Genomic DNA, 23429 nt, shown 5'->3' with positions numbered 1-23429 from the left:
GGAACATGCCTTGAAGGCCTCAAATCTGTTTATCTTCACACTCCTGAGGGGCGATCGCTCTCCTGTGACAGGGCAGCACACTGGAGGGATCTGTGCTGGCAGTGGGGAGATAAACCTATAGGGCACAGGCTGCTCTAGCTAAGTGGCCTTTCCCTGACCAGCAATTCCTTATGTCTCTGTGAGATGAAATAGGACAAGAGCAGCAGGAAGCCTCCTCCAGTCCTTCTTTTTAATAGTTCCTTGGGATAAATTGTAGATAAGAGGAAAGACTGCATTGTTAACAAGCTGAGAATGCAAAGACAAAGGCAAAGGCTGCAATACTTCACAGCAAAAATAAATTGCTATCTGTAGCATGGTATATTCAGCAGTATGTCCAACTGCTAGTCAGCCCCTGACTTGGCTTGTTTTTAGTTTATTTTATTTCCAGTAATTGTTTCCTGATTGCAAACATATAGAGGAAAAGAAGCAGAAATTATTTGCGTATTTCCTGTTGTAACAACAGAATGAAGGTAACTTATACAAGATGAAAGGAGACCGTATTTCACGTCTGTTGCTAAACAAATAGCTGCAGAGCAGTGGGTCATGATAAGCAAGAAAGACACTAACAAAAAGCTGCCTCTGTCTGGAAGGTTTGAGAGATTCCTTTGTACATTCAAACATAGAAAGTGGTAACCTAGGAGATACTTTCTTTCTGTTCAGTTATTCCTGGCTTGATATTTATTGTATCGACCCAGTGTATTAACACTTTGATTTATGGAAGATAACATCAAAGTACAGTACCGCTGCATTTCCAGGGTATTGTTTTGATTTCTTACTGGAGCAAGGATTGAGAGAGGGGACTGTACTGAGCCAATTAAAAAAATATACATTGCAAATGCAGCTTGTGGAGCAGCTCTTTTCCACCTGCTGGCCATTCCTGATCCTTGCTGTGACGCATAAATCCTTAATGAAATTATTCCATGTGTTTCAGTGCACAGATTCCAGCTGCAGCTGCCAGTCTGCTGTCATTTTGGTCTCAAGCCAGCCGAGGCCCGAGGGCTCACCTCCCAGGAGAGCAGAGCATCCCTGAGCTCAGAGGAAGTAAATGGTGCTCAGCACCTCGTGTAAGAGCCCAAGGTGGCACTGCAGAGGCATGCAGGCTGCCCTGGCCGGGAGAATGTTCATGGTGGCTAGGCTGATATGACTCAGGGCAACCACTGTCCCAGCCTATTGCCATACCTTCAGCTGCATGTTGCAATCCTTGGTGTTTCACCATTCATTTTACACTATAAAGAGCCAGGTTAAGGAGATAAAGCAGAGAAAACAAGCTGTACTGAAAAAAAAAGGAAGAGTCTTCTGGCAGGTTAGGTGTTCAGAGGAGCTCACTGCAGGCAGAGGAGCATCAGCTGTGGTATGAGAATGAGAAGAGAGAGCACAGAGCTGTGGTAAACCCAAGTTCCACACTGAAGCTACACACTGCATGGAAGGGCAAGAGTGCATCTGGGATCAGGTGTGTCCTCAGGTGTGTGCTCTCTGTAGCCACAGCTGTGTGGTTTGTTGAAAGTACCAAGAAGACCTGACGGCTTGCATCTAGGAAACAGCAGTGACTGACCAAAAATACTTACGTGTTTTTCACACCTTCCAGCTGTGCCGGATCCCTGTGAGGCTACTCCTCCCAACTGCCTGCGGTTACCTCCAGCAGCAGGGGAGGATGCTGGGGTGTCCTCTTTCTCTTGGCAGGGTCCCTCTTCATTCTGGTGTGATGAGCCTTCAGAAGTGGCTGTAAATGTGCAGAGGCTGCCTCTGAGGCACTGCGAAACAGCCCAGCTGAGGTGCACCCACTGCTTTGTGCTAGGGGAGCACTGCTGTGGAAGGTGGCTGGAAGGAAAAAAAAAAAAGCTAGTATGGCAAACAATGGTACTCCTTCCACTTCAGTGTTTGTTGGTTTATAACCAGATGAGATCTGTGTTAAAATCCCTTTGTCAGAGAGGTGTGCTTTCCCTGTGCAGGAAGGCTCCCTGGAGAGAAAGTTCATTAGCATCCCAAGGGCTCAGCCCAAGGTGTGTTTGCCCATCTGCTCATGGAAGGAGTGAATCTCCTTTGAGAAAGCCGCGGAGATGGTAACTGTACACAGGTTCAAAATGAAGCAAGAATCCACTAAGTGACCAAATGTGTATGGTGGGTCTTACTAGAGTTAGCTTAACATATTGTAAATCTGTGAATACAGTTGTAATTGGGTCAGGAGTTTGGCACGAGCAACAAGAAAGTGTCTAAACATGCCTACAGTGACACCAGATCAAAAACCGAGCAAGAACTGTAAAGAAAAAAGGGGCTTCCCTGAGCAGAAGGGTTAATGACACCCTGCCAGGAGTGCCGCGACGTGGCAGCCCCTTTGCTGGGTTTTGAGGACTCTGCTGGCTGAAGGCAGAGCTGAGCCGGTGCAAATTGCCGTAATTCCCCTGCAGTTAATAGGGTTCCGGCAATTACCACTGCTCTCAGCCTGCCCTGAAAGATGACCGCAGCTCCAATACTGCCGCAGCCATGCTAAGCTGCCCATGGTGATTGTGCCCTCTCCTCTGCCCTGAGTGCCTGTAGCTACAGCTTTCCTCACGCCTGCAGTGACCTGCCAGCAGAGGTGGAGGATGAGCTGGGACCTGGCACCGGCAGCAGGGCAGGGTTGAGCCTGTGGGGCTGAGAGCAGTGGGGGGACTCGGATGATGATTGTATGTTGGTTTGAAAACAGATTTGGGCTCCAGGACCCTACTACCATCTCTTATATGCTGCAGCTAATTAAAGATAGTGTTGTGATTGCACATGTGGCAATGGGGACACTTAAATTGCTGTAAGCAGCTCTCTCTGCACCTCTCCTGTTTCCCCACCCACAGGTACTCATCCCTATCCTTTTCTGTCCCACAATGTTATGGTGTTAGAGCACAGCTGTGCAAAGCTAAATTGGGGGAGTGGATCATGGGGGCAAAGCCACTTTCCCAGCTCTGAACTTGTTGGGTCACGTGAGACGTGGCAGCATGTGGGCATCCTGCTGGGGCAGTGCGTGGCCATGCCAAATACCACCTGTACTGCTGTGGTGGCTTTTCACAGACCACAGGGATGAGAGAGCTAACATGGTGCCATTCTTTTTCTCAGGTAGAGCCAAAAAGCTCAGTGCAAAAATGAACACAGACCGAACTGAATTATTTCTGGTTTAAACTAGAAGAAAAGCAAATGGTCTAACACACACCAAAAAAATCTTATTCTAACCTGGAAAGAAACCACGTTCTCCACCTGGGCTTGTGGCTGCAGAAATCTCATAAATGCGGAGTTCACCCTGGGAAGCTTCGCTTACAGGTGAATTTTCAGCTCCTTTCTTTTTCCTGAGTCCTGCCTATTCCCTGTCTAGAGATGTTGGCAACACCTCAGAAAAGTGTATCAACATCATTGTCATGAGACTTCATTCACCTTTGGAAAGTCCCTCTCTCTCCTTGCTGGTTCATAATGGGATCAAAATGCTGGATTGTCAATCTGATTTTTAAAGTCTTTATTTTCATGAAACATACAAACTGGGTTTGCCAGGGCTGAGACTGAGGCTGAAATGCAGCATAAGGTAAATCAGGTTATTTAGAGACAGCAGCCTGGACAGCATGCTGTTATTCCAGCTGTTGGTAGCACTTCAAAGAGAGCTCTTACTACTGACTTGTGGTTTAAGGCACTGAGGGGCTGACTGCTGAAGTATTACGAGTTATTATTTAATTGAAAGGTGTGCGCAGCTTGTTTGTAGACCTCAAAATCTAAGAGAAAACATAGAAAAGGGTTTATATGGGTCTGAAAAAACCCACAAAAACTGGTGAAGCTTCCATAGTTTCCAACATACACCAAAACTACAGACTGAGTTAAGCAAAAAAGTCTTTGCTGGTGACAAAAGAAAAATTGCTGCCCTGCAGCAAAGTAGCCATAGCTTTGTTTATGTTGGCTGGCAATATTTTGTACTTACCCTGGACTGCTGTTCTGGCTTTCTCAAGATAATGGTTCCGTGAGATGGTTAGTCAAGTAGATCATTGTGTTTATTTGCTCTGTATTTACTAACATGGTGTATTTGACAAAGTTATGGTGGGCAGCGCTTTTAAACTGTGGTTCAATGGGTTTATCAGCTTGCAGTGAAGTATGAATTTAGATACATTATCGCAAATCTGCACTATCTCTAATCCAGTTAATTACTGGAAAATGTATTGAAATAATGACTTTTGACGAATTAAGGAGGGAGAGTTTATGCTCATCTAGTTATAGGACTGCTTCATTCTAGTAAGGAATTTACTATTTCTTTTGCTCAACAGAAATGTGGAAATGGAAATACTGGTGTTTGCAGCTGCCCATACCCAGGCACAAGGAGCACTCCAGTGGGAAGCACTGTTCTTCGTTTAGCCATTTAAGACGAATACTGCATTTGATCTCACAAGTCAAAACCTCCTGCCGGCACAGCGTAGTCCAGGGAGATGGTAAAGCCGTTTCCCTGCTACAGCAGAATACAGCAGTGAGCACAGACGACACAGCTAATGCAAAACAGCCCACAAGTAGGACTGCAACTTGCTCGCTCCCTCTCTGTTGACTTTTTTGGTCCCTCGGTGCACCGGGACCACCTCCTGCTTCAAAAAGGGCTGGTGAACTGGGCAAGGAGGTGTCATTCCTTGGCTGAGCGGGGTAGCGTCCAGTGCTGGGCAGTACGGCCGGCACAGCCGCCCACTCGGAAGCAACACCCTGCTGCGCAGAGCAAATGGCTGCAGGGAAATAATGTTTCATCTAACCAGGGATAGGTTCAGCCTCTGCACCGACTGACCCAAGCAGATGGCATAGAAATGTTACTGGATAATGCATTCCCCATTGGTGTGTTTGTCTTCTAGAGGTGCTGAAGTCACCTAGGAAATCTCAGATTCAGGTCACTCTGAGGAGAGTTTAGCAGGAGACACTACAGTACCAGCATGAGCTATTGTTCAAGTTGTGAGTTTGACACAAGAAAGAAAGAATGTTTAACCATTAGTATCAAAAATAATCCAAACAAAATTTATTGTGATACTTTTTTTTCCATAGTTCATACTTTTGTGACTGGATAAAGTAAAATACTATGGAAAATTCAAAAATGCTGAGACAAGTGGACCCTGTTTCTGTATTTACTCTGCTTTGCACACCAAGGTGGTGCATATGCAGTTCTGCTCTGCAGAGTGACTGTGAAACTGCCTGGATGCCTTTTGGGTAACTGATTTGCATGCAAAGCAAATCTTTCCTAGTTTTCCCAAAAACTTGTGCTAAGATAGAACAAGCTGAATTCTTCCGATTGTGTGTTTTTGACAAGTAAGGAAGGCTTTCAGAGGGGTCACTGACTGAGATTGTAGCCAGTCCTGGTGATGATGCAGCAGAAGAGACCTAGTTTGGCTGCCAGCTCCTGGCTTTGTGAGCTCTGCGGTGCTGGCAGGAACAAAAAGCAGTAAAAACTTGCCTGTCACTGAAGTCAGCAGCTCTTACAATGAATGCAAACTGGGGGCAAATCTGCTGAGTAAGAAGATGCCTTCTTCCATGGTAGCTTTAGAAACCAGAACTCTGAACAGCCAAAAAGAGCTTAGAAATCAGTAGCTACAAGCATGGAGGAAAATCACGGGTGAAGCTGAAGGTTTAATGATAGTGGCAGCATTTGTTTTGATTATATTATCCATAGGCTGTTGTTTGCAGTTCAGGTTGCACTTTGGCAAGCTCTGTTTTGGGCTCAAGGCAGACAAACTTGTGGCTGCTTCGTGCTAGACACAAATAAAGGGCAGCTCATCCCTGGCAGCGGAGCCCTGTCCTGCAGGGCCACCTTGAAGTGGCTTTATTGGTGCTGTCAGTGAGAATCATTGACACAATGGCACTCCGTTTCTGAGCCATTCCCATCCTCACATTCAAAACTTGGTCTGCATGTGTGGGAAAGCAGGTTTCACCTGGGGGTGGGGATGTTCTGCCAAACCCGGCCACTGCTGCACCTGCACTGGGCACTGCAGGGTCCACTGGTGGATGCCCGGGTGGGCATCTCTACTTTTGGTACGGCCCTTTGGTAAAGCCAGATCTGGCTAAGTGCACGTTTTTGCAGCCGCTTGCCGTGCCGCTGCGGAGAGCAATACGGTTTGTGGTGTCCAGGGCACCCTGCGCCCTGGGGTAGGCATGGCCGGCAGCTCCTACCCGCCAAATGCCGAGGTCGGCAGGGCCGGGCTGGTCCGGGGCTGCCCCGGTGGGAGCTGCCGTCGGGTCCCGGCGCTGTCCAAGGCGCCGCCGGCTGGGAGTGGCCGCGTCTCCGGGGCACCGTCGGTGCTCACCCGGGGCGGGAGGGGGAGTTCGGGCTCAGATGGCGCCGGACCCCGCCGCTCCTCGTGAGCGGGGCCCGCGGGTCCTGCAGCCCCCCGCCCCGGAGTATTGTCCGCAGCGGTCCCGGAGCCCGCCCCGTCCAGCGGCGTCCCTCCCTCCGGCCCTGCCCCTCGCCCCTCTCCTCCCCAAAGGCCAATAGAGACGAGATGCGGAGAGCAGGGCTGGGACGGGCGCGCCGGGGCCGCTCCGGCCGTCCCCTGTCTCCTCCCCTCGCCCGCTGACCGGTCTCTCTCGCGGCGGCCGGCGGGGCATGCCAGCCGCCTCCCGCTGAATGGCGCCGCTCCGCCGCCGGGCGCTGCTGCGGGCGCTGCTGCGGGCGCTGCTACTCCCGCTGCCAGGTGAGTCCGCCCGCCCCGCGCCCCGCAAGCCATTGTCCGCTCGCGCCCCGGCCCCGCTCCGCCGCACGTGGTTTTATTTATCCGGCACCGGCGGGAGCGGGAACCGGCTCCGGCCCCGCGCTTTGTTCGTGCCGCGGCGGAGCGCGCGGCGTGGAGGAGCTCCCGCGCGCCCGCCCCGCCGACAGGTGGCGCGAGCGGGCCGCGGGGCTTCGCTCCCAGCCGCGCGCCGGGCGGTGAGCGACCGTTAATTAGCCACGCGCTCGCGGCGTCGCGAGCCGGGCCGGGGGCTCCGAGGGGCCGGCGGCGGGGTGTGTGTGAGGGGCGGTTTGCCGCGCCCCGCCCGCCGGCCAGGGGCTTTCGCTAACGATTTCTTGTAAAATTAAGCCTTTTACGAGCCGCCCCGCTCCGGCTCCGTTGTCAGGCTTGTAAAATTAGCGAGCGGCTCGGGCGCCCCGCCTCGAGTGCGGTACCGGTCGCACCTGTGTGGCGGCCCCCGCCGCCCAGCCGGGCTCAGCGGGGCCCTCCCGACCCCCAGCGCCTCCCGAGCCGAGCCGAGCCGCTCTGGGTCTCCCGCGCCTTGACACGGTGCGTTTGGGAGCTGGGAAGCAAACGCGCGGGTGTTGTACAGCCCGATGGCTTTGCTCCACTGGATATCAGTACCAGAGTTTTCCCAGTTTTCTGAGTTTGGAGGGCTGAAGGACCTCAGAGCCTGTAATAATGATAGTTTTACCTCATGCTGTGGGTTCAGCACAGTAACTCGCAGCTCACAAGTGCACTTGGTAACTTGCACGTCTATGTTTACAGGCAAAAATCTTTTTTTCTCTCTCTTAGGAGTATGGTGCTTTAGTGAACTGTTTTTTGTGAAGGAGCCCCAGGATGTTACTGTCTCAAGGAAGGATCCGGTGGTTTTAGACTGCCAGGCCCGTGGTGAAGCTCCTATAACTATTACATGGCTGAAAAATGGAGGCAAAGTATCTGAAAATGAACGGATCTACACTTTATCCAATGGCTCGTTATATATCAGTGAGGTGGAAGGAAAGAAAGGAGAGCTGTCTGATGAAGGATTTTACCAGTGCTTAGCTCTGAACAAGTATGGGGCCATTCTCAGTAAAAAAAGCCACCTCACACTAGCAAGTAAGTTCCTGCTATTGTTCATTAACCTGCTCTTGAGTTTGTGACAGCAGTTCCCTGAACAGCACACAACAACCTATCGTTTTGATTGTGTACCTGAAAAGGCAAATTACGAAAGCAAAGAGCAAGTCAGTTGTGCAGAACCTTAATTTTCCTTTAAACGTGTAAAGATTATAAGCAAAACTTGTAGTGGTCTCTTTCTGGGTACCTGAAGTGACAGGAGTGGCACAGCCACCTATGAGATCTCTTGGGCAGTGGTACCTTGTGTGGGTGGCTCTTGTGGGTCCCTGGTCTCCACAGCAGGTGGTGATGCAGAGTCCTGCTGGCAACCTGCTGCAAAAGTCCTGGGTCTTGTTTCTCAAATGCTGTTCATGTAGCCATACAAGGGTTATCTATTAACCTGATTTAAAAAATTATTATTCCTTGTTCACTAGTTTGATGTTGGTGTTGTGCCATCTTGGGGCAGGGCAGAGCTGGTTGTCTTTGGAAGAGGGAAGGGTTTTCTGGGCAACCATGAGGGTTAAATTACCAAGCCCTTTCCTTTCTGACACGTGTTAAGCTGAGCAGGTGCGGGTGCTGCCCCTTTTGGAACTGCTTCGGGGTCCTCCGGAGCCAACCGTAAGGGCCTGTTATTCGGTTCCTCTAGGAAGTGACATTCACGTTTCTAGGGTGACTCCCTGCTATTGGATGAAGGAAATAGTTGTGTGTAAGTGCCTTTATGGCTTTAACAGCCGGACCCTGAGTGTGTGTTGCTTTCTGATTTCCTAGCATCTTTAAATGTATTGAGCAAGGGATGTGTGTTAGGAATGGAATGCTATGCCTTTTTCCATGCCAATGCAGAGCCTTGCCGGTAGGCTGCTTCTACAGCACCATCTTTTCTGCTTTCCAAAAGTGCACAGAGTCATTTCAAAGAAAGTATAACACAGAGCGTACACAGTTTATGTAGTCTTCTCATGTTTCCTCTGTAATAGGACTTAACTGATTAAATTAATCTAATAGGAAAAGGCTTCCTTTGACCTCTTCAACCCTGTTCTTAGTAGCAAGCTGCACAAAACTGTGGTGCTGATACCTCTGTGGAAACTTGACATTAGTTGTAGATCGCAAGTTTTACCAAATTCAGTCTGAAACTAGTTAATAAAAGTGGTACATTAGCTTACATTACAAAATCTCTGAATGTTAACGTTCGTTAGGGGTTTTTTTTTGTGTGCTTCTGAACTTGTTATAAAAATTGTCCATAAAATAGCCCAGGAAGACATGAAATACCTTGTTCAGTGATCTAGAGCGTTGAGCAGTTGAAAACCAGCCTGGAGGGAGGTGGCTCCAAGTAGGTGATGAGTTTTTCACATGCTGTAAGAAGCTGATCTGTGAACTCTCCATTTCAGAAAACTGGCTAGTTATTACTTTGTGTCATGGCATCTTACATGCAGAATTAATAGACCAAGCAGTTCTTGGATACTTTTGATAAAACGATGAAAAATAAAGTATTAATATTGTGGACATTTACATTCATGTCATTAAGTTTCAGAGAGTCAGCAGCATTAATAAACAGAGTAAAGAAAATCTGTCTTAAGAGGAGAGGAATTTTGTTGTTGTTAATAAAAATAAAGCAAAGCAGTGGCTGATGGATTAATTGTGTAGGACTGTGGAAACTTCAGGGCCTTTTTAAGTCTAAGACATTGCAAGATGAGCTCTGTGCTCAATATCAGAGAACTTCTGGCATAGGAAAGAACACTATAGTCATACAGCATAGCAATACACTTGTGGTTTTATTCAGACAGTACTGAACATTTATAAATGTTTCTTTCTAGCATGCATGTTATTTCACCAGAAGGATGGTCTAATTTTGTTTTGGTTTTGATAATGAAAAGTTTTCACTAAGGAAGAGTTGAGAAGCAATAGATGGCACAGTGTGGAGTGAGACTCTTGTTTTGCAGACTTTTATTTTTTTTTCTTGTTTTTTTTTTCTTCCCCTTCCCTGTAAGACTGTGACAAAAGTTTTCTTTTCTTCTTTGAATACTATGACTGTTGGAGAAAACTGGAAGAGATAGTGGATCCACAATGATCACAGTAGGTGTTGTTGACTTAGCGATTAAGTGGTTAACTAGTGGCCAAACATAAAGTTATCCTATGTAGCAGTCTCTTCTTTTTTTAGTCATATTGCAATCTGAATGGTTTCAGAATGTCATCTTTGCTGTAAAGCTGTGAAATAAGGCTGTAATTTGTATCGTTACATTTTGAACCCCATAAAACAAGTGCAAAATTAGTTTTATATCTCATTTTGAACAGTGTTTGTGCCTGCTATCATGAGCTGATCAAACTTCGTAGATGTTTTAAGTGAAATAAAGTCTTGTGGGAGATTTTGTAGGCTTATAGCTTTGTTTAGAAGTAGTTGTTGGTTGCTGCGAAGGCAAATTACCTTGTGATCTGGGTACAGAAGGAACTATACATATTAAACAGGTGGAGAATAGGCATTAAATGGTCATTCTTTCTTCAGAGGAAAAAAGCAAATGCTCTCTTCAGTTTCTGGTAGCAGCAGGGTGCAAGGATGTTCTTTTACTTTGCCTGGTCAGAGCTTTTGCCAGTAAGCTTATCTTTTGCTTCAGAATTGTAATGTTTAGTGTTGCATTTGGAAATCAAAAACTTTAATGTGTCCAAGAGTTTAAGATTTGAACACACAAGGAGATCAGGTCTTGGTTTCTAAAGTTAGGAACTGGAAGCTGAAGGTTGCACTCTTAGCAAGAATTCCATTATTCATGTGCAAATTAAGAATTCACAGGGTTAAAAGGTTAGAAACTGGCCAGGATGAGGTTTACCCTTGTGATAAAGAGCAGATGACCCTCATTCATTGGCCAAAGCTTTCATGTAGCTCCTCTGCAAAGTTAGTGATTGCCATGAATTGTTCTTGAGGAATGCAGAAATTCAAATGTGAGCAGGCCTTTCCTTAAGTGTCACTATGGAGCCTTATCTCCCGAGCACATCAGAGTAGGTCTGAAGGGACAGGGTTCCTCCCCAGAGGCCCCAAGGCTTTGCTTTCCTGTTGTTCATCCATGCACAAAAGAATTTGACTAATTTAAGGCTTTTTTTCGGCGAGATCCCCCTACTATTTTAAAAGGAAACTGTAGGGCTGAGATATTGCTTAGGTAAAAAGAAATACTAGTTTCAGTACATGCTTGTAGTTGCTTCCAAAGCCGGCTGGTTGATGTGTGGGGGAGAGGAGGAGGTTCCAGTGTGGTGCTTTGTGAGGCAACATGTGAGGGTAAAATGCTCATAGTGAAGAGTATGAGTTACTCAAAATTCAACTTACTGCTGCCACTGCTACTAAGAGAAGTCTCTTTTTAACAAAAAATAAAAGGAATGTAGACTGTGGAGAAAGTCTAAGCACTTTTGGTGCAACTTTGAATCGGCCAAAAATAAACAAGCTGAGATTTTTGCATTTGTGCATTTTTAAATTATGACTATTTAACCATAGTTAACGAAGATTCTGTCTAAAAATAAAGCCAGCCTTCCAATAAGATAGTATTAAGATAAAATGGAGAAGGTGGATCATGTTCTGAAGTAAGTAACACGGGATTTGGACACTGATTGGACAGGATGCTCGTTGTTTATTTTCTTTTCACAAAAAGTGGTAATTGAAATCTTCAGATGGTTGGATAGGATATATACAACTGGGTAGGAGCATTCCCAGATAACCCTTTTTCCTTTTGTAACTTGGCTGAATTGATTTTAATGTTTGTGAATTACAGGAAACATAAGCCAAAATATTTGTGTACAGGTTTCTACAAATCACAGGAGTGAAAGGGTGTACAAGCACAAAGAAGGTTCTGGAACATCCTTCTGGAGGGAAGCTGTGTGTGCACACTGCACGCCAGTTTGTGAAATGCTGGGCCTGTTACATGTAGCAGGCTATACTTTGTGAAGAGTGTAGTTTTGCTTACCTGCTGTGGCAGTGATGCGGCTTCTGGTCCCACTGTCATGCAAATTATTGGCAATATTTATGTTTTGATATCCTAATAACACCTTTTGCTCTGCTTTTAAATATTTACACTTAAGAGTGCATCCAGCTGAGCCTTATTCTGTACTGTGGCAATCATGTTTTCTTTAGCAGTTCCAGCTGTTGGTTCCCACTTTTGCATTGTACCCTTGCTTGTGTGGGCACAGCTGCCTGTGTCGCTAACTGAACAGGGAACTGATCCGGGTTAAAATAATAGAATTAAAAGAAAAGATGGTGTTTAACCCAAATGAGTTCCCTGATGTGGGATTGCACTGGTGTAACTGAGAGGAATTGTGTGGAGGTGGAAGAACATGGTGAGGACAGAGGAAGGCTACTGAAACTTTGTTCCAAAAATCAGTATTCATCAAACTACTGCCTTTATGGAAAACGTCTGTAGGCATATATGTTCCCTCTCTACTATATTTTGAAATTAATTTTAGTATCTTGCCTTAAATGAAGGGATTAATAGCTGTGATCTAACAGTATTGTTTTCATTTTGTATGGAATCTGTCAATTAGGATATCTTCCAAATGCATATACAGTTCAAGGGTATCTTTAATTATTTGAAGCAGTAATGGAGAGAGGAACAAATTCTGAGATGGAAAGGTAGGGCTGGGGTGCAGAAGTGTTTTTTGGCTGGGGTGCAGAAGTGTTTTTTGGCTGAGGTGGAAGTGGAAGGCAAATGGCTGTTGTAGGCAATGGTCTTGTATTAAAAGAAGCAGCAAAGTCTTAATGCTGTAGAACTGGTGTGGTTACAGTTTGAGGAAGCTCTTGGTTTAGGTTTTTTTAATGGCTGCCTTGTTGCTATTGCTTTCATTAATTGATTTGAATGTCCTGAGAGGAGAATCCATTTCTAAGCCAAGAATGCTCATGGCTGATCTTTGGTGAATTTAAAATTCCAGTATTTAAGACAGGAGGACATTTAATGCCTTAGTTGGCAATGTCAGCTGATAACAGTGAAGAAGAGCAGTAAGATTTTTCTTTTCTTTATCTGAGATACACTGAAAAAACAAAAAAACTGGGAAATATTTTTCTTTTTAACTTTTCTTCTTGTAGGACTTTCCTCTAGAACTCCACTAGACATATTTTGACCTGACCTCCTACAACACCCTTACAGAAGAAATTGTCAACATCTTTTTAAGACATAATCACTAGTTACTTCTCTTTTTTTTTTTTTTTTTTTTTTTTTCCCTTCACTAGAGCATTCCTTATTCTTTCAGTGGTGACTGGTCTGCACTTGTAAGAGCTCTTCCACAGACTAAAGGATGGTCTTTTATATTGTTGCCGGGAGAAAAAAAAATGTATGAAACCTTACTTAGTGCACATGAACAGTGTATATTTCCAAAACTACATTACTGGAGAAGTGAGCTTTTTATGGGTTTCCTCAACACCTCAGTTTCAAATTTGTGTCAAGCATAATGCCAAACTGAGGCATGTCATGCCCTGGCTTTTCCTCCTAGCTAGTATGGCCAAAGCTGTTACAGTTTTTACTAGTTTTCATCACTATAAGTTTACAATGTATAAAGTTTTTACCAGCTTATTTTTAAAGGAATGCTCAGTCTTACTGGCACTGTGCTCTGTAGCTAATAAAACCTTCACCTATGTGAGAAATGTTGAAGGAAAACATGGTATCATGCTAGAAGCTATTGAGAGCTGTGACTAGAGGCACTCAGTTCTTACCTGGTGCAATTTCTATGTATGATATATGCACCGAACTATTGAGATTTCTGCTTGCAAAGCAGTGTACAGCAGCAAAAGATGCTGCTCTGTTCTTGCAGTGTGGTACTCACCCTCAGTGCTCCCTTTCTTCCCCCTCCCTCTCTCTCTGCATTTCTTGGTGTAGAAATTGTTGAAAGGGCATTCAGTAAGGCCCCCTTTTGTCAGCCAGCTCTGATTATCCTAAAGAAAAGGATCTCACTCTGAGCAGTTGTTTGCCTAGAGACTTCTTGTCACGTCTTCACAATTTAACAGCTGTGGCTATTGATGGTGTGCAGAACAATTTAAGGCAATGACAAAAGAGTATCTCAGAGGAAGAATTTAAAAGTTACTAAGCGTTTTCCTACAGAAATACAGTCATTTCCATTGTTGGACAAACTTGTGCGTACTTTTTGTGTGTTTTCCTCAGGATTTTGTATTTTTCCACATCTTATCTCCAAAATTTTGGGTATAATCTTTTGTTTAGTTTTGCATTGTTGGTTTTTTTTTTTTTCTTTTCATCAATAGGCCCAGCTGTTAAATTGGGATTGATTACTTCCACTCTTTATAACTGGTAATCACCACCTAAGTGAAAAAGTAATCAACAATGTCAAGTCTCCACATTTTGTTGAGTAAGTGTGGGTTGTATGGTCAACATTAGTTACTAGGTTGAACCTCAATGTAGCTTTTAAGCAGCAGCATTTTAAGCATTATCTATGTTTTAAAGTTGATTGTGTCAACTGTTGAGTTAGAGGAGGGAAAAAAATGGTGATTTGTGTTAGGAGTTAGAAATCCGTCTGTCAGCCTTCCAAAACTACATCTACAGTGGAAGCATTTTTATGTTTGCATGGATGAAGTTGTTACTATTTTAATAGATAAACAGCAGACATAGGAAGGAGATGCTTGTGAAATCACTGGAGTGTGGACAGTTTGTCTGTGACTTACTTTATGAAATTATTGTAACCTCCTCTTCTGTGTTGTTTTTTCTGTATCTAAAAGTTTTGGAGAGAGATGGCCTTCCTAATATGTTAGAGGAAAATGTAAATAAGCAGTACCAGACAGATTTTCTTTACTGCTCTTAATTTGTTTCATAACTCTCAACAGTAATTCTGGTTAGTTTTGTTTGTTTGTCGTTTTTTCCAATGAAATCAAATGTGATCTCCTTAGGTGAGTTGAAGTTGTTGTTTTCTTTTTTTTAATAATGTGAATTCTCACAAAGGCAAAATAAACTAAGTGGCATCTGTATAATGCAGTTATCATCTCGAGGCCCCATTCCAAAATGCTTGTTTCTCAATTGCCTGTCTCTGTTGGGCATCTGCTAGGAGGTTTCTAACACATCAGTGCATCTGCAGCTTAGGGGAATAGGATCTAGGTATCATTCATCTCAGATGCACGTAGATCTGCTGTGTGCTCATGAAGTTCACTTTGTTTCATATTATCATGACCCAAAAACGACAGAATGTGCAATCTTTGTATTTTATGAGGTAAAGATTTCAGGGTTACTGAGTCTTTCTGGGCCACTGTTAATACTGAAGAGCTTTTATAATTAAACTCCCACTGTGATCAGGGTATTGCCTGAGTTTGGCTGATGGGAAAACTGTGTATTTTTCAGTAGTTAAGCTTGAGGAAGTTATGTTTGCTTCTAGATTGAGCACTTTATTGTAGCAATTGTGATAGTATTCAGTGAGTACCTTCTCACTGGATGTCAGAGCAGCAGAATGCAATGGGAAAAATGAAATACTGAAAATGAACATGTTATAAAAGACATAGGAGTGCTGACAACAAGCTTTATATCCAAAGCTGTTACCAGAATTTAATAATTAATTTGAGGCAAGAGTTGCAATATGCCAAGATACTCCTTCACCATTTCTGGAAGGCTTATTGGGGATTTCACTACTAGGGAGGGAGAAAGTCAGAAAGGAGTTCAGTTATTTAATGTTCTGTAATCGTGGTTCTTAGGTTTATACCTGTATAAATTGATATCCTCTTCTGACAAAAGTATTAAGAATACACACTCCCATAAATTATTTGAAAATGATTGCATTAGGTTGTTTCTGTACATAAGCAAAATTTTGGTGAAAGGAATGCCTTCTGGAATAAGAAATAAATGGAAATGCACTGATTGTAAAGTTCTAGCAAAACTGAGAACAGACAAGAACTTTTGTTATAAAACTAGAAAACAGGTAGAAACCTTGTTAAGTAGAATTTCCTGCAGTCATGGATGTGGAGGCTTGCGAGGCTCACAGAACATGTGATGCACTCTGTCCCAACTCCTTCTAGAAACCTGTCCTTACTGTTTAGGATTGTTAATAAAGGAAAAAAAGCATGAGGACACAAGGATGCCGCCCATATCCTACATCTCTGTGGTTGCAGGCAATTTGTTTGATGAAAATGTCTCAGGTGATCTTGAGAAATGAAAGAAAAATAGAAAATAAATGCAACTTTAATGTTTTCACCTGGGATATTTCTTCCTGTCACCAAATCTTGGCATTAGTTTAAGCTAATGAGTGTGCAAGAAACAGCCAGGTCATGTAATTGTACTTTATATAACAGAAAGAAATGATTTAAGGAAAAAAAGAAAAGGCAAAGCCCCCAAAAAATCTTAGAAAACTGAAAATCCAAAGAACAAGGCTTCTACTGTACAAAAATATTTAATGATCTGCAAGTGTGGAAGTCCTGCCTTGGATGCCTCAGTAGACACTAAACTGTCCTCTCAGTGGCCATTTTTAAGGGACATGGCTACATGAGAAAATGCAGCTGAGCCATATGCTTAGTTAAGTCATTATTTTAATGAAAATAATAAAAATCTCAACAGTCCCTTCCATAAGCAATAATGATCAACACTATTTCTCTTAGGACCTTACAGTTACACTTTGACTTCTATTTTACCAATTTTTTCAATGGTAGAATACTACTGAGGTAATCACCCCTCCAGCCTTTGCCAAGACTTGTGTTTGAAAGAGGTGCCTGCTGTAAGAGCTCTGGTAAAATTCTCCTGGACAGCAAGGAGTAAGATTGTTGTTTCTGAATTCTGACAGAACTCTGTTGTGAAGAGCACAAATCTAAGTGCAGAGAGAGTCTTAGTTCATTCCCAACTATAGAATCTTAGGAAGAAAACTGCCTACATACTGTCAGATATAAAGGGACTGGTTGTAGGATGGGGTTTATCTCAAAACATTGCATTTCCCTGTATCTGTATTCAGATGTGGAACATCTTTGCCAAGCCTACTTTTAAGTAGATGTTGGAATGGGCAACAGATTCCATTCTGTGCAAGTTTACAGTTCTGCCCAAATTGGTAGACGTTTCTGGATGGCAGCTTTAGAAGTGGGACAAATACAGTATTTTAGAAAGGAGAAAAGAGTTTGTCTCTAGCTACAGGCTACACTGAATGGTGCACTGATGGCAAAGCAGCAAAACTTACTTTGTTCTAGTTCTCTAGCCTCAGAACATGCTAAAATTATGATTCTGAATTTCATAGTAGCAATGAGTGCCTTGTCTTAGAAGCATGTGTAATGGAAATTTGCTCTTTAGCTCTGAGGTGCAGTAGTTCCATTTTGAAATTATTTGTGTATGAGAGACAGTTTTGAAAGAAATAATCACCTGACTGACCAGGGGGAAAGGATACATAAAAGTTATTGCAAGCATTAAACATGTCATCTCGTGTTCTTTTAATACATAGCGAGGGGGCAGTTAAACTAAGTCTTTACAGCTTGTATATAGTGATCGTGAATGTTGGAAACTGGAGGGGATTCTGTGAACAGAAACAACTGTGTATCTTCAGATTTGCTTTTTAGCATCTTCAGATAATAATCCTGTTCACACTGATTGATTACATCATTCATTCTCATCTCAGTAGATCAGAATTTCTCATGCAAAACCCTCATGTCTTAATGGCATCACTGGCAAATTGATAGAATTATAAAAGTAGAAAAAATGTGGGATTTTTAATGTATCAGTGTAATTTTACCACGTGTGTACTAGCTCACCTTTGGACACCTTGCTAGATACACATGACTCACTTTTAAAATCTTACATTACACCAAAGATATCTTTGAATCTTCCAGTCAAGAGGGTTTTGAGGTTTGATTTTTTTTTTTAATCTCCTTTGAACCATTTCAGATTAAAGACAAAACAAGATAAACTAGGATTATAAAAAATAACTCACTCTTCTATGTCTCAATCTTTGCAGCAATTGTTTTTCATGCAAAGTAGCAATGGTCAGCCTTCTCTTCTCACACTAAAACCATGAAAGTAATCTATCAGCCTGCTTACAAAGTGGGATTGTTAGTTCTTCTAAGCTGTGTTGAGAGACACTTCCTGTATACTTTAAAGTTGAGAGAAAAAAAGCATAAATATGAAAGCTTCTAATATTCAAAATTTTCTCATCATTTGTGTCCTCTCCCATGTTCCCACTCTTTTCTCTTTCTCAGGTCAGGTGTAGGCTGGTTTTGCTGTATGTAGTCAGTTTTATTTTTCCTTTTTCTCTTTATGAATTGTCATATATATGCTATATCATTGCTTTGGATTTGCAAAACTGCTTGTGGTGACCCCTGTTTCTTATTCCTGTCTGATGACTTTCCAGTGGAGCTTATTTTCACAGCTGTGGCAGAGGAGAGAAATGTCATAAGATACTTTGAGGTCAGTTTTGACCCCAAATTTAGATGAGGTAAAAATGATTCAACAGGAGTGAAATATCTGGTCTCAAGTGGTCTGTCTGTCACTTCTAAATCAGATAGTAATTATGATCAAAAAAAAAAGCTGTTTTGATAGCCGTTACAATGTATAATAAAAGCAGCTCGGTGTTACACAGTATTGTTTTTTGTTTTACAACTTGTTACAACTGGAAGTTATCAAATAAGCCATTATGTTTTCGAAGAAATTTAAAATTAATCTTAAGGTCTTTGAACATGCAGAAGAGTTTAACATTTTTTTTTTTTCTTACTCCTGCTTGTAGAATCTTCAACATATTAATAATTGTTTAGGTAACTTATCAGCAAATTAACTAGTGTAAATTGTTAAATTACCATTTGACTGTCCACATCAAGATCTCTAGTAAACCTGTAATAACTGTAACATGCCTCAGGCAGAGCTGTGCATTATGTATGTTCTTTGTAATGAGAATTCATTGACTTTATGAAGCCATTGACAGACATTTATCATTTTGTTCATTAAACTTGTCTGTGACATCCGGCAAATTGATGTTAGCTGGAAATATTCTCTGGCAGTTCTGGCATGATTGTCGTTTTGCCTGAGGAGAGATAAACTTTGTATATAGCGTGTCCCAAATTGTAAGGGTGAAACTTCCTTCTCCCACCACCTCGCCAAAAGCATAAGTGAGCATATGACCAGCTCTTTTTAAATCTTGCTTTTAATGATTATTTATGCAAGCAACCCTGAGGCTCACAGTTTGCAAGCAGATTTATCATTGATCTTCAATAGAGGCTGAAAGTGGATACTGCTTTTATTTGTTCAGCCTGTCTGTTTCAGGAAGGCAGCTCAATTTTATCACACGACCAAACTATTGTAAAAATGATCATAGTGCAAATCCACAGTTCTCTGTGCACAGTGGCTCATGGAACCAGTACATGTGAGTTCATATTCAGGTGCATTAGTGCATGCTCACAAAATCAGTATATTGTTTATTTAAGAAGGGGAGACGTTATAATTGGGTATGAGGATGTTTTACTCAGCTTTTGTTTCTCATGAGTAGAACTTTTTAAATTCCTGTTACTATTTATTTATTTTTTTTTTCCTTTTAAGGGTGTGAACTTTATTTCTAGCAATAAATATGTTTTCTAGTGTTTGGAATTCTTGAATACACTAAACAATAGGTAAGCATTGATACAGAGTAAAAGAAATTAACTATGGAATTCTTGGTAGCATTGATGGGAGTTTTATGACATTCCCAGCACATGTCATTTAGTACTTGTTTTTAATGGTCATCATCTTTACCTGGTGTTGCTTATTGTTGATTCACATAAAATATATGGTTGACAGATGCTTTGTAGAGCAGTGCTTCATTTGGTCTTTCAAAATTACTGTGTTTGGAATGATGAACAATCTCTCATTCATTCTGCTCTTGAGCATTTAGTGTGGAAAGAAAGATACACTTTTAATACCTGGCTGTGTTTGATTCCTGTGGATAGCTATCTCTAATAATGGTAGAGGTTGTTCATAGGATATCTGCCCACCTGCTAGTGTTCCTATTGTGCTACCTGAATCCAACTGTATCAGGGATCTTTGGAACAGGAATGAATGTACTAACACATTTTGGCATAACTGACTAAAATATTTATGAATGGGCCAAAGATAATACTCAGATTGTAAAACCTTCTAAAAATTGAATATCTAAAAATCCATTGCACAAAATTTTGTCTTTTGAGAGAAGGAGTAAAGCAGTTGGCTCTTTAAAATATATTGTGTCTCACTACATAATAGTTCACTGGATTAAATGAATTTATTGATTTCTGCTTCTTTACTGACACACATTTATGAGCAGTTTCTTTGGCACCATGGACACATGTCAAAGGTCATAACTTTCCTTCACTGTGGAAGAATAAAAGCTTTCAGATGGTGAATCCCTGAAATCCACACAGTGCTTTATTCTACCCTCACCCCCAATATAATTACTGGTTTTGCATGACTTTATTTAAGATAAGTAAACAGTAATAATAAAAAATATGCGCACTAGAAAAAACTCCTCTACTTATCTATCATAAAATAACAGTAGGAAACTATTTCTCTGCACAAAAGGTGATATATCTAGTCTGCTAATAGGTATCATTATGGGATTCACGGTATTATATTAGGATCTTTTCAAGTCAGATTTTATTGAAAATAGTCAATTTTAAGAATATTAAAAAATAAACATCTCTCATGAATAATTTTGTTACACTTCAGTTTAGAAACAGTATTTCTTTCCTTTTAGAGCTGTGCCAAAGGCATCATATACTTTATGCGCCAGAGGTGATATTGTTGATACTGGAAGCAGATCCTACAGAGAGAATGGAGCACATAAAAAATCTGTGCTTTGTGTTTAGATGAATGTTTATAATGCTGACATTTTCTTTAATGCCCTTCATTAGTAGTAGCCTGTGGGATTTTTGATCTGTAGTAGATCTTGAAGTCCACTGATGACATAAACATGAAGCTATTAAAAACCAAACCGCACTGGAATATAAGGAGGCTTAATCAGTCCACTAGTTTGCAAAAACAGAACAATAAATCATGCTTTAAGCATAAATTGGCTGACAGTAGTTCTGAAATTTTGGAAATGTAGAATTTGATGCAGTTAATGCTGCCTCCCTCGTGCAGTCTGTGATGCTCCTCTGATTGATAACCTGGCAGGAAAAAAAAAATACTTATTCAACTAATGTGATTAGCTGTGGTGGTTTGAACTGGCTGTCTGTGTTATCTGACAAGCGGTAGAGCTGGCTGGAAGTAAGTAGGCAAGAGTAGTGGGGATTTGGGACTATCTGGGAAGAGTTTGTCACATTTTAGTGTCTACTAACTGGTAGATTAGCTCTGACCATCTCAAATGGCAGTGTGAAGGTAACTTCACTCCAGTGTTATTTTGATTTAAAGTCATCAAAATGTTTGTGCTAGATAAGGTGAAATAGGTTTGAATTGTTAGTGGGGGTTGGCTATAGTCCTTCTAGCAGGGCTGTTACTGAAGGAGTATCAGAGCCTGGAGTTGTATCAATGGAGAAAAAACCCAAACCCACATGATTTTCTGGGAAGAGGTAAAAAGTCTTCCCATTGCTCGCCTCAAGAAAGGGAATAGGCTGCCAAACTTTATTTTTACGTAGTAGGGATGAAGCCTGTTGATGCTTTTGATCATAACTCTTGCAAGAAATACTAGTGGTAGACTTCTGCTCTGTTTTGTGCAAGGGATAATCTTATTCTAAAGGAGCTGGTGGCACTCTGCTGTTAAATTTACCAAATATTTATATTGCAGGACTGTAGTTGCTAAGGTTCTGACATGTAAACCTTTTGGATGGAAATTTGCCGGGTTAGTACCCATCTCTTTGCCTATAGAATATACTTCTGCAGGACTGTTTAGCCTGTTCCATAGAACAAATCTAAGGTAAAACTACTTTTTCTGTGTTTTTTGTTTGTCACTAGGATAGCGTCAGAATGTCTACTTAGGGAACAGGGACATGGGATTTGTTAGGGAAATGGTCTTTGTCTCTGGAAGTAGCAGTTGCTGTGACCATATTTGCAAATTTGGTTGTCCTGTAAGTTTTGAGGAAAAATCTTAGGCTTTTTTGTTTGTTTGGGGTTTTTTTTGTGCATATGTTCAGCACAGACCTAGCTTGATTAGCTATAGACACTGAAGACGCTGTTTGTGCTGCGCATGTTGCTTGTGAACACTGAGTTGGGCTTTCCCTCTAAGCAGTCCTAGGCAGCTGTGGACTTGCCTTTTTTCCTGTTCTGAATTAATGAGGAGCTAAAGTGTGATCTAACACTGGAGAAACCAGCTGGCATTGAAAGCTGAAGTAAGTGAAAACAATGGTCTAATTACCTGGAGAGGGAGTTTGGGAGGAGAAGTGGGTGAGGTGGAGATGTGAGTGGTCTGGTGTCTAGAGGTCAGGAAGGGGAAGAGAAATGCATTGGTGGGAAGCAGTGAGTACTAAGGAAAAGCTTTGTGGAGTTGAGGCTTGGGGTTGGCTTGATTTGGAGATCGCTGTGGGTACAAGTTGGGAGTGGGAAAGGAGCAAGGGGCTGGCAAAGTCCGACTCAAGAGTGCCCACTGGAGCAGCTGATCTTTCAGGACATGGAATGTGGACCCAAGAGTCCTGGACTTCCCTTGGGAATTTCAGAAAGACAAAGAATAACCTCACAGTCAGGGGAGCTTTGGAGGATTTAAATTGTATCACTACTTCAGCCAGAAGCTTCTACAATACATGACATAAGTCAGCTCCTCCCTACTTTCTGTAGGAAGTCTGTAACTACATGTTTCTTATGGTCTTGACGTTTGATATGAGCTTCTGAGGTTTGATCAATTGCTGCTGCAACAAGGTGGGGGAGCCATGATTGCAACACATAGGGTGCTGTGAAGGATCGATGTCTTATCTTTGACACCTAAATTTAGTTAATGTTTTGGGCCACCATCCAACTATTTGTCCATACCCAACAGTTAAAATTAAGGTAATAATAAAATGTCATCTCGAGGTGTTGTGAGAGTAGATGCATTAACATTTGTGAAGAACTGTAGTGCAGAACACTGCAGAAAAGACCATAGGGAAGTTAGTAACTGCCTTTAGGGCAGCGCTTAATAGAGTGTAATAAATAAGGAATGAGGCCACACACTGAACAGAGAAGAGAAAACAAAATATTGAATAGATGCTCATTATGTCAGCACCATTCAATTGGTACTGTGAATAGTGGGAGAAGTGTGATTGTGTGGTTGGATTGTTTCCTACGGTGTGTATATAAACAGAGCAAATCAGTTACATAAGCAGCTTCATTTATTCAGTTTCCTAATTTGTGAGCATTTGGGTTTGGAAATTTTCAGCTTGCTTGTGTATACACACATGTAAGAGGCAGAGATATACTGAATAGTTTGTTAGTGGGAAAGTTTAGAGGTTAGCTTCATTTATCTAGTTACATTGGTAATGCAGCAAAAAATGAAATAAATATGCATGAAAGTATTAGAGTTTTATATAGGCAGGGTGTCAGGAAAAAAAGACTTATAACAAGGGTCAGCGATATGTTTATTAGAACTTTTTGATTCAACCGAAACATGGGCTAGTGTCTAAGCTTGTATTTAGCAATAGCTTTAACTTGATAATTATAAAGAGCTTTTTTGTGGTGCATATTGTTAGGTAGGTGCCAGGGAGGACTGTGGACTCCAGAGCTGCAGAGGAGTTAGCACCTGTGGGTTTCACCTCCTTTGTCTGGTCTGTCTCTT

At 42.2% G+C, this 23429-nt stretch overlaps 1 protein-coding gene across 1 annotated transcript in view; it reads left to right on the top strand.

The window, feature by feature from the left end:
• Positions 1–6631: 6631 nt before the first annotated feature.
• Positions 6632–23429, top strand: part of PRTG (protogenin) — a gene marked incomplete at both ends in the record, with an annotated part of 80666 nt that continues 63868 nt past the window's right edge. Inside the window, 2 exons of the mRNA XM_082061098.1 lie at positions 6632–6698; positions 7530–7832. Of these exons, the coding sequence (XP_081917224.1) occupies positions 6632–6698; positions 7530–7832 (370 nt within the window). The remainder of the gene's footprint in view (positions 6699–7529; positions 7833–23429) is intronic.

This window comes from Streptopelia decaocto, assembly GCF_964273445.1.
Source record: "Streptopelia decaocto genome assembly, chromosome: 9".
Lineage (NCBI taxonomy): Eukaryota > Metazoa > Chordata > Aves > Columbiformes > Columbidae > Streptopelia > Streptopelia decaocto.
This window is presented reverse-complemented; position numbering and strand designations above follow the sequence as displayed.